The sequence below is a fragment of the Petaurus breviceps genome, unplaced genomic scaffold (assembly GCF_028583685.1).
Source record: "Petaurus breviceps papuanus isolate PSGF00001 unplaced genomic scaffold, PetGlider_PUasm1.0 356, whole genome shotgun sequence".
Taxonomy (NCBI): Eukaryota; Metazoa; Chordata; class Mammalia; order Diprotodontia; family Petauridae; genus Petaurus; species Petaurus breviceps.
Window position 1 is genome coordinate 585114 of NW_027186290.1, and position 11277 is coordinate 596390.

Here is an 11277-nt window from a genome sequence, read left to right on the forward strand (position 1 = left end):
CCCCCAGCCTGGCACAGCTGCTACTGCCGAGCCTCCAGGAGGGCCCCTAGGCCATGGCTGGCTCTGCAGGGCAGGGGTTGGGGATGACGGAGGGCGCTCTCAGTTACCTGGTGCGCGATGAGAAGAAAAGCTGGGTCTTGAGAGGGTGGGTAAGTGCTGGGGGACGGCAGCTGCTCCTTCCCATGCAGAAGGTCTATGAGCTGTATGAGGTGGTGGTGGAGGTCTGTGAGGCTCCCAGACAGCCTCTCCAGTATCCCACACAGGCGACTCTCCTCCTTTTCCTTCATGGAGACTTTGCCCTGGGGAAGGTTCAGGGGCTCATGGACCAGGCAGTGCTGGCTCTTCAGTGAGTCTGACCTGGCCTCGGGGCCGAGTGGAGCTGGGGACTGGGGGCTGGACATGGCCTCCGGCCCTTCCCTAGAGGCAGCGGTGTTGGGGCTTGGCAGGGGCTTGCTCAGCTGTGTGGTGTTGGGCCTGGGGCTTGGGGCCCGCGGAGCTGCTATGATTTCTTCGATCAGAGTCTTCCCGCTAGCCAGAGACTGCATGGTGAAGTTCCCAGGGATAAGGAGCTCCCTCACCTGGGGGTAGGAGATGGGGCAGTGACTCTCCCCCAGCTTCTTCTTACTGGCCAAGCCCAGCGTCGGGCTGACATTGCAGAAGTCTCGCTGGCTCCAGGCGGACTTCCAGGAGGGCTCCCCCTCGAAGGCGACTTCCCTGACCACCAACCGAATGTTGTACCTGTCAGACTTGGAGGAGGGAAGGAAAGTGGGGTCTGTGATCTTTTGCTTCCCCACCAAAATCAGGAGCAGTTTGTCTGACAAGAAGCAGATGCCCTTGGGCCTCTCACAGGTCTCCAGCCGGATGCACTGGACACCTGGCACCAAGTTGGGGCTCAGGGAATAAATCAGAATGATATGGCATGTGTTGGAGGCCACGGCTGCCACCTGAGACTCAGGGTCAAATGCCAGCAGGTCTGGCACCAGGATGCCAGGGATGCCCACCTTCCGGGTGGTGGTGACCATCCTATCGAAGGTGACCAGGACCAAATGGGAGGAGTCCTGGCCAGCCCCAGACAGGCAGCCCTTCTCTCGGAGGGGAAAAAGCGAGTCCGAGTCCCATCGGTGGCTCTGGGGGAGCACTGGAGTGACATCCAAGGAGTCCAGGGGGGAGGACGAGAGGGAAGCAGATGAGGAGGACAGCTCTGAGTCAGGGGATGCTTTCCCAAGGTTCACGGAGGGCTCTTCCACCATGCTGGATAAGGGCGAGCTATGCCTCTCTTCCACAGTTGACATCTCGAAGGCCTCCGTCGAGCGGAGGCTGCAGATCTTGTCTAGCGGGAGCTCGGTGGCCACCGCGATCTGCATGTCTGCAGTGGCCAGCACGGAGCAGACATGACTGCCCACGTCAAACACTGGGCAGAAAGAGCACGCATGCAGAGTCTTCTGGGACTCATCCCACATAAAAGAAAGCAGGGAGCTGCCCACGGCCACTACCAGCCTCTGGCCGTCATGGGTCCAGCACGCGCAGTGCACGAAGCCCTGGACCTTGACCAGGTCGGCCTTCACCCTGGAGCTGTCACAGTGCACCGAGTGGAGGACAGAGACGTCACGGCTGGTGAGCACGGTCAGGATTGCCTTCTGGGGGTGCCACACGCAGCCCTGGGGGAGCACAGGGAAGGGCTCCCCGATCTCACACGTCTGGGACACCAGCAGCCTGCTTCTCTCAGAAAGGCTCGAGCACAGCTGCCACACAGTGACGTGTTTCTTGTGCTGAACCGCCAGCAGGGTGGGGCTGCCCGCTGCTCCTGAGGGACCCCAGGACAGCCCATGCACGTGCTCAAACTGCCCCATGATCCTCGAGTCCCCAAATTTGGGCTCTGCGTTCTGCAAGTGTAGTGCTGTCAGGACAACTTGCTTCCCGTCAGTCCAGGCAATGCCATGCACGGGGTGGATTGCCTGGTACAGGGCGTTGAGGCCGGTCCTGAGAAGTTTACCTTTCCCCAAGTCCATTCTTCCTGCTAGAAGGTACCTGAAATCACAGAAAAAACCAGCAGTGAAGAAGACCCCAAAACTTAGTGGCAGAATCTCTGGAGAGACCCTCCCCCATCCCTGTGTGGCCCTACCCCTGCCCCTTGATCAGTGGCTGAGTGACCCTGGGCAAGTCCCTGCCCCTGGAGGCCAGTGGTGCCAAACTCCATACAACCACATCTTAATAACATTATCTATGTTCTAATGCAGTTTTATGGCTACATGTTTGTTCTACTAGATCTGTCTCTTCTAGCTCCAAAGTCAAGTTTGCTCACGACTTCCTGGAAAGTTTTCCATTAGGACAAAAGCCCACCTGGAGATCCTCACCTGGATCCCTCAGCGCACAGCCACCTTGGCAAGGGATTGGGCCTAGAGCCTCCTTGCCTCAACAGTCCCTGCAGACAAGAAGGCGTGTCCTTGTAACGATCATTTATTAGCCCTAATTCCCAACATGAAGACACCGGAGGACAGAAACTGCTTGCTACACAAAGGGTGGGAGAAAAAGTCTCTGGTCATTCCCTGGTCTTATCTCAGGGGCCCAGAGGATGCGCTGAGTTACCCAACTGGCTGGGTCCCCATTCAGGTCTACTCACAGGTTGTATTTGTCCTTTATTTTCGAAGACAAAATGATGGCATTTCCCTGGCCATGAGGCAGAGAGGAGAGAGCTCCAGGCAGGAAGTACAGCCAGAGAAAATGCCTAGAGGTGGGAGATTGGAGTGTCATCCAGGAGGCCAGTGTCACTGGATCAAAGGGCACATGTTGGGGATGAGGGAGTGTAGCAGCAAGCACCCCAAGTGTTCTCAGGGTTTGCAGCTACCACAGGTTCTTGGATCTGCTTTGTTAAAGGAAAGCAACTCAAAATGGGTTAACAAGCTTACTTTAATCAGTCAGACATATATCGTTTACCTTGTTCAGGAGAAAAGGTCAGCACCCCGAACCTCAAAGTATACAGGCATAATTATCAAGACAGAAACATCAAGTAGACAGATTTCCAAACTGTCCAACCATTACATCCATACCCAGTCAACATCTGGGTTTCCACATTCTGGGTTTTTCAAAGCCGGGGGACTCTCAACAACGGCTTCCCAGAATTCAGATGAAATCACAGAACACTTCTCAAAGTGAGTCCCAAAAACAAAGCTACACATCAGGGCTTATATAGCCTTCTCCTGGCTCAGAGAATGTAACAACCTTATTGACTCACTGGCCAATCAAGAAGTATCTACTGAAAAACAAGCCTCCCCCACCCCAGGCTTCAGGTGCACATTAGCCTAGGGGCAGGGAAGATCTTTAAAATTTACATTCTTATTACAGGGAGGTTTAAATGTCAAACAGAGGCTTTTGTTTTGAATCCTGGAGCTGACAGAAAGTCATTGGTCAGATCTGTGCTTTAGGAAAATCCCTTTGAAGGCTGACTGGGTGATGGATTGGAGAGGGGATAGCCTGGAGGCAGGCAGAACAGCACCTACCTCCCAGCAGCCATGGCATCTGATGAGAGGGCCCCAAGAGAGCCCTGCCAAACCCAGCTGCTGTGCCTGGAGACCCGGCTTCTGGTGGTATGGAAGGGGGGGGGGGTCCCTTCTCAGCCATGATTTCTCTCTCCTTAATAACAGCTGGGGGGAGGGACAAGGTTGGGCACAGGTTGCTTTAGAGGAGAGACTTGTCAAGCACTGCTACAGTTGGAGACGCCTTGAGGACAGCTCTGAGAATGGCGCTGTCCCCCACAGGATCGTCATTGTCTTCTAAGACTCGTCCAGGCAGAACCTAGATGGCTGTGGCTGGAGCCACATTTGGAGGACATGAGGAGGCTGACCAGGGCCAGCCTGACTTCCCCAGTCACAGAAGAGCCTCATGCCCCCTTCGATGCCATTCAACTGAACCTGCGCCGAAGTGTCCCCTCTGGGGCAGCTCTGCGCTAGATGGGTCACAAACTGTAACCACAGGAGAAAGCGGACACAAAGTCAGCCCTGCTAGGGGGAGAAGCTGCTGGAGGATAGGAAAAGGCCTTTGGAGGGAGCGGGCCCTTGAACCAAGCCTGGAAGAGAACAAGCGGCTCCAGGAGGCAGGGGTGAGGAAGGAGGAGTCCTGGGCACCGGGACAGCCCGAGTCTAAAGGGAGGGAGCGTGGCATCCCCCCACAAGCACCTACTGGGTGCCAGAGAAAAGGCCCAACGACGAGTAATGGGCACTGACGCTGTGGCGATGGGCCGCAGTAGGAGCCCGGACAAGGCGTCCGCTTCTCTGGTCCTCCAGGATGGATGGATGGATGGATGGATGGATGCAGACCGTATATGCTCCAGGCAGACGCGGCTTCCCGGGTCGGGGGGCGGGCACGGGGTGGGGCGGGGGCGGGGCAGCAGCTGCAGCGGCACTTCCCAGATACTCACTCAGATCAGGTGTTGCGCAGGGCAGGGTCCTAGGGGGAGGGCAGCCCTCCTCCGGAAGGTCCAGTGAGTACCTGGCGGTGCCGAGGCTGGAAGCCAGGCTCAGCAAACTTTCCGGGGTGCTTGGGGAAGGGGGCCGCTACAGAAGGTTCTGGGATTCTTGTTCCAACCTGGCGCCAGGCAAGGGCAGCCGGGCCCCGCCCCCCGGCAGGAGGCCAGTCAGGCCCCGCCCCCGTGGAGGACAATCACCGCTCCTCCCCCACCCCCACGGTATCCAAGTCTCGCCCTTCCATTTCTGCGCGTCGGCGTGAGAAGCCAGCCAGCCCCCCCTGCCTTTCCGGGAGGAATGCCCAGGTCTGGGGCGGCCCATACAGGCTCCGCTCCAGACCCAGCACAGGCAGATCCTCCAGGCACAGAGGGAGGTCCCAGGCGAGGAGGCAAACTGGGGTGCGCCCTGGGAGACGTGGAGGAATGAGGCCCCGGCCCTGTGTGCCTGGATCCGGAGATCCCCAAGGGGCTGCTAGTGCGCTCTGAGATCTGGGAGGCCGCGGTACTGTGAATGACCATTATACTAGCCCAGCACATGGGGGAGAGTAAGGAGATGCCTTTGCCACGGACACCACAACCTCAAAACAGGCCGGCCCTTGGCCTTGCAAGGACTGGCCCAAAAGCCACGGAAGGGCCACAAGTCCTCGACCTCCCAGTGTGGCCATGAGCCCTCACAGAAAGAACACGAGACGCGTGTGGAGAGCCAGCCCCAGGCTTCTCTTAAAAAAAAAAAAAGCATTGTCCAGCCAGGAGGGTTCATGAGGAAAAGCAGGGGCAGGATGGCAGAAGCCGCAGATAAGTGGGCATCGTGGACCAAGCAAGACCGCCACCAGGGGAACCAGACTACCTCGAAGAAAGATGCACTTCGTGGGGAACTCTGGAAACAGATCACGAGCTTGGAACAAGGGAGGTCACAGGAGGGATGGGGGTTGCCTTCAAGAAGGTGCACGCCATAGTCTTCGGTCTGGAAACCCTGACCTGCTGGAAAGCCCATCTCCCCCTGGGATTCTCTCTGGCTGGCTGTCCCCCTTGCCTGGAACGCTTGCTCTCCTCCCTCATTTCTGCCTTTTGGCTTCCCCACCTTCCTTGGAGTCCCAGCTCAAATCTTCCCTCTACAGATTTTCCTCAATTCACCCTGTATGTGTTCACATGTTGTCTCCCCCATGAGGCAGGAGCTCCTAGAAGGCAAGGACTGTCTTTTGCCTTTCTTTGTGTCATCGGTTCTTAGCACAGGACCTGGCACAGAGAGGGTGAATAATGAATGTTAACGGACTGGCTGGCTGTTCACTTCTCAGATGACATTTTCTCTTGTGTTTGTCTTGCTTTCTATGAACAACAATAAGGAAAACACCTCCTATATTCCTATGCTTTCCTTCCAATTTCTGGTTCAAAACATTACATTCCTGGAAACTTAACAGAACCCAAGATTCCCCTGCAGTATCACACTGTTGACTCATATTGAACTCAGCCCACCCAGTCTCCCTGTCCTCTCTCCCCCTCCCTCTCTTTCCCACTGACTACGGTGACTTTATTGATGGCACATAATATAGGAGCATAGAGTCCGATACTGTGTGCCATCAATAATAGAGAAAAATGTCAAGTGTTAAAAAAAAAAGTGAATTTGGGCCCTCAGCTCGTCTCCCAAGTTGGTGCCAGAATCCGCCGCTGCAGTCCCATCCCTGAAACAAGATGGTGAAGGTTGGAGTTAAGGGCTTTGGTCATACTGGGTGCCTGGTGACCAAGGCTGCTTTCAGCACAGGTGGAGTAGACACTGGGGTCATCAGTGATGCTTTCTTTGACCTCAACTCCATGGTCTGTATGTTTCAATGATTCCACCCATGGCAAGTTCAAGGGCACTGTCAAGGCTGAGAATGGAAAGCTGATGATCAATGGAGAAGCCATCACCATCTTCCAAGAGTGGTAACTCACCAATGTTAAAGGGAAAGACACTGGAGCCCAGTACATTATAGAGTCCACTGGTATCTTTACCACCATGGGAAAGGCTGGGCTCCTACTACAGAAGTGCTTTAGGGCAAGGATGTTGTAACGCCATGCACGAGCAGCTTTCTAGAAGAATGCTACTGTGAACAGCTTTTAAGGTTCTGATTACACAATACAGTGAACACTCTATTCCATAACAAATCAAAACAAAACATTCACAGAAAATCAAGGCACAGCATTCACAATATTACACCTTAACATAGAAAATCACCATATAGTATCCACAACAGCTTATCATTAAAATGGCCACACAGTTTTCACCAAAATGGTCACAATATTTAGAACAAAGAACAATCATCTGAAAGTACAACAGTCAAAGTCTCCCACTCATGGGGCACACTTGAATAACTCAAACAGTCACTTATTCAGCAATCGATTACTAAGTATCATTAATCACTAAGTACAATCATTAGAAAATGTACAAACCCTCTATCCCTAGGTCATTAGTAAACTACAATCTCATCATTACTGAGTACCCAAGGAGAGGTCTTTTCATCTTGACTTGGGGCCAGTTCTCTGACTCCCTGGATCCCCTTCCATGGTCCCAGATTCTACCTGGATTCACCAGACTGTCACCCAGGTTCACTGGCAGATAGCTCCCAGTTCCTTGTCCAGCTGTCTGGGGAGGTCCTGCTCCAAACTGAAGTTCGCAGAATCCAGTCCATCTCAAATCCTTCACAATTTCTCCTCCCAGGAAGTCAAGGCTCAACCAAGCCACAAACAGACAAACTGTCAGCATCCTGGTCATGCTTCCTCAGTCTTCTCCTTCCTCAGTCTTCTCCTGGGCTTCTCTGTCACCTGGGCTCCTGGTTCCTGTTCAGAAGAAGCCCCACCATGACAAGTTTTCAGGAAATTCTGGCTCAGTTCTCCATTCTCTCTTCTGTAGCTGCTCTGCCACCACATGCTGGTCCCTAGAAATTCTGACTGTGCCTCTCTGGGGCTTTTCTTATACACACAGCCTGTGCCATCCAACCCCTTCCTGTTACATCAGCAACAGGAGACGGGAGTTCATACCTTCTGCTTCCCCAACAGAGGCTTGATCAGTTACTAAGTGCTAAGTACCTGCTGCCTTTGCCAACACAAAGGGATCTTCCAATTCAAATTACATGACCATTACAGATATGAATGGGGCACTGGGATTCCCAGTGTAGGCATGTAAGTTAGGGATGTGGGCTTCCCAGTGGTAGAACTTCTCTTTTGGCTAGGGCTAAATATTCCCCAACTTTCCACTTTACTCCTTGGAGGTCATGGAGACCATAAGGTCTACTGCATGGTCGCTATAACTGTACTCATTGCCATACCAAAAAATGAGTTTGACAAAACTATCACTCAAGGAAATGCCAGCAGCAGCATCAAAAGTAGAAGAGGGGGTGTCACTGTGAAAGTCACAGGACCTCTGTGTAGCCCAAGATACCCTTCAAGGGTCACCATTTTCTTTATATCATATTTGGCAGGTTTCTCCAGGCAACAGGTCAGATCCACAACAAGTACACTGGGAGTAGGAACATGGAAGAACATACCTGTCAGCTTCCCACTGAGCCCAGGTACAACCTTAGCAGCACCTGTGGAAGCAGGGATGATGTTTTGGGTAGCACCACAGCCATCATGCCAGAGGGGCCACCTACTGTCTTCTGGGAAGCAGTAATGGCATAGCCTGTGGTCATGAGTCTTTCTGATGGGGTGCTTGGGATCTATGTTTGTAACATCAATTTGTAAACTCAATTTGTAATACCAATTTGTAACATCAGCAATGATGGGGTGCTTAGGATCTATATTTGTAACATCAGTCTGTAAAACCAGTTTGTAAAATCACACTCCCCCTTGCCCCCAGTCTCAGAGCATTAACTCTGTCCCTTCTCCCCCTGCCCCGGCTTCAAAGTATTAATTGTGCCCAGCAACAACTCATGGATTGTTTATCTCAGCCTTGAAACACGAACAAGCTATACCTATCAATCCTTCACAAAAGTATCTATAAACATTCCAGCTTAGGCAACTATTATCTCCCCCTTTTATAGTGTCCCGCTGCCCCCATGAATCCTTCAGTGCCCTATCTCTTGGTTGACTCCTTGGCTGCCTCAATGAATCCTTCAGGGCCCTATCTCTGGGTTAACTCCTTAGCCCATTATCCCCTGAGTCTCTGGTTAGCCTTGGTTCCCAAACATTAATCTTGTCAAACATGACACTGATGGGTGGCAGACTGGGCACTTCTCCATCAGCCCTTAACCACTCACCGAGTGACGTTTTCAAGCCTAAAACCACACCTCTAGGTAGCCCCCCCCTTGGGCTTTTTCCCAGTGAATCATGGGCAATACACCTGCACAGTTATATTACACTGTTCCCACCTGAACTCCTCCCTAATCCCACCCTTAATCACCTAGTTAGCATAATTGGCACAGGTTCTACTATGAATGATTCTATATAAATCCTAATTCTACCCCTTTAAGGTTGCAGGTCCCCTAAGGATCCCTGCCCACTGTAAGCGTGTAATAAACTTTCCAACTCTGACTCCAAGTCTGCTTAGGCCTATTGAATTCTTTCCAGACTGAATTACAGGCTCTGGTCTTATAAAATCAGAGTCCCTGCTGAACCTATTGGGAGCCATCCCTCATCACCTCCACAATGCCAAAGTTGTCATGAATGAACTTGGTCAAGGGGTACAAGCAGTTGGTGGCTCAGGAGGCCTTACTGACAATCTTAAGGGAATTATCCCATTTCTCGTGGTTCATTCCCTTCACAAACACTGGGGCATCAGCAGAAGGGGCAGAAATAATGACCTGCTTGTCTCTACCCTTCAGGTGAACCCAGACTTTCCATGGTGGTAAAGACACCAGTGGACTCTATAACATACTGGGCTCCAGTGTCTCTTCCTTTAACATTGGTGAGTTATCACTCTTGGAAGATGGTGATGGTTTCTCCATTGATCATAAATTTCTCATTCTCAGCCTTGACAGTGCCCTTGAACTTGCCATGGGTGGAATCATTGAAACATACAGACCATGGAGTTGAGGTCAAAGAAAGCATCACTGATGACCCCAGTGTCTACTCCACCTGCGCTGAAAGCAGCCTTGGTCACCAGGCACCCAGTATGACCAAAGCCCTGTGATAGTAATGGCAATTAAAGATTCCCCTGTATTGGCTTGGTTTTCAAATTGATTGTATTAAAACCCAGAGCTTGTTAATCCCACCTGTGGGATGGACTTTTTGATGTGAAAAGAAAGTCCTGACTGGGAGGAGCTGGTGACGTAGATTTGGAGAGACAAGAGAGAGGCGGAAGTTCTTTTTGGAAGCAGCACCTCGTGGAGAGAGAGAGACTAAGAGATTGCTGGTGGCCGCTTTGAATTGCCCTGGACTTTTGAGACCTGCCCCCTGAGCTGCCAAGGACTGAGGAGACATGGCTGTTTTGCTGGTACTTTGTCTGTCTGTTTTGATGTTATTTTGCCAGATTTGTCCACTGGTGAAAGACTGTCCTGTTGAAGAAGTTCTGGAACCTGGCATTTGGTTAAGAAGGCCTGAGACTGTCCTGCAGACAGAGAGTGAATACTGTCCACTGGTGAGGGACAGTACTGTTGTTGCAGGGGTCTGGAGACTGTCCGGCAGACAGAATGAATACTGTCCACTGGTGAAGGACAGTGCTGTTGTTGCAGGGGTCTGGGAGCCTTTCTGTTGGTTCAGAAGCCCTGAAGAAGGATTTTCTTGTTGTATGTTTACAGAAATCCTGGGAGAGGGCTTTGCTAATGTGTTCAGGGGTTCTAGGACTGTTCTACAGACAGAGGATAAATTCATGAAGGGACTGGCAATGTATCTTATGGCCTTGCTAAGCCTTGTCTCCCCAGGAACTAAGATTGCTGAGAACTTGCCTCATGTCAAGATGAAGAAAAGACCTCCATTTGGGTATTAAGTGCTGTGTTTAAACTTGATGTAACTCTGGGGTAGATTCAATTGTGATCCAGGGGTGGGGAACTTTTGACCTTTTTGTGTTCTATGGTTGAGCAAATGAATGTATTTTACTTATGTTTGGAAACTAATCTCCATTTGAGAAGAGGGGCTTTGTGGTGGACTTAATTAAGGTATAGCCTAGGGGTGGAGAAGTATTTAGAACAGGGACTTTGTAATTGATTGAATGATTGGAAAGTCCTGGGGTGGGGTAGTCCTTGGAGATTATTTAATCACACTTAGTAAATGCTGTACTTTGAATGATGTCATGTTTTGATCTTCTCTGTTCTTGGTTTGTCACTGAATAAAATAGAGAGCACCTATGCTGGTATTTTGAACCTGGGAAGTTGCCTTCTTTTGGCATTACATTACAAGCCCTTAACTCCAACCTTCACCATCTTGTTTCAGGGATGGGACTGCAGCGGTGGATTCTGGCACCAACTTGGGAGAAGAGCTGAGGGCCTGAAGCTCACTCAGCGTTTTTCTCTATTGAATTTTCTCTTACCTGAAACTCTGCCACTAGCTCTGATTCTGTCGGCCATTCAGTGCCCCCATTTCCTCCCTCTCCACTTGTCCCTCAGCTCTTTGTCATCTCTCCCAAGTCAGGAGTGACTCAGGAACCACCAAAATCTGACTCCACATCTCTCTTTTCATGCTGTGCCCCACATGGCGGCTCCTCCTGTTTATTCAGTGGCTCCATTTTTGACTCCTCTGCCCCCAAGCAAGGCTGGACCACTGGTCCTGCTTTCTTGCTGAGTGTTCCCACCAAGGCAGCACTTCGCTCGCTCCAGTCCCAGCCCTGCTGGGATGCAGTATCTGCTGTATCTCTCTCTCTCTTTCACACACACACACACACACACACACACACACACACACACACACAC

General features: G+C 51.6%; 1 protein-coding gene across 3 annotated transcripts in view; it reads right to left on the bottom strand.

Annotated features, from left to right (window-relative positions):
• WDCP (WD repeat and coiled coil containing) overlaps window positions 1–11277 on the bottom strand; it is a 34410-nt gene that overhangs the window by 11381 nt on the left and 11752 nt on the right. For 2 of the 3 annotated variants that reach the window (XM_069097340.1, XM_069097339.1), the window contains exons 2-3: window positions 2621–2725; window positions 108–2028 (exon numbers count right to left, since the gene is read on the bottom strand). In XM_069097340.1, the coding sequence (XP_068953441.1) occupies window positions 108–2009 (1902 nt within the window). In that variant the 5' untranslated portion in view covers window positions 2010–2028; window positions 2621–2725. The remainder of the gene's footprint in view (window positions 1–107; window positions 2029–2620; window positions 2726–11277) is intronic. The other variant, XM_069097341.1, reaches the window with a different exon arrangement.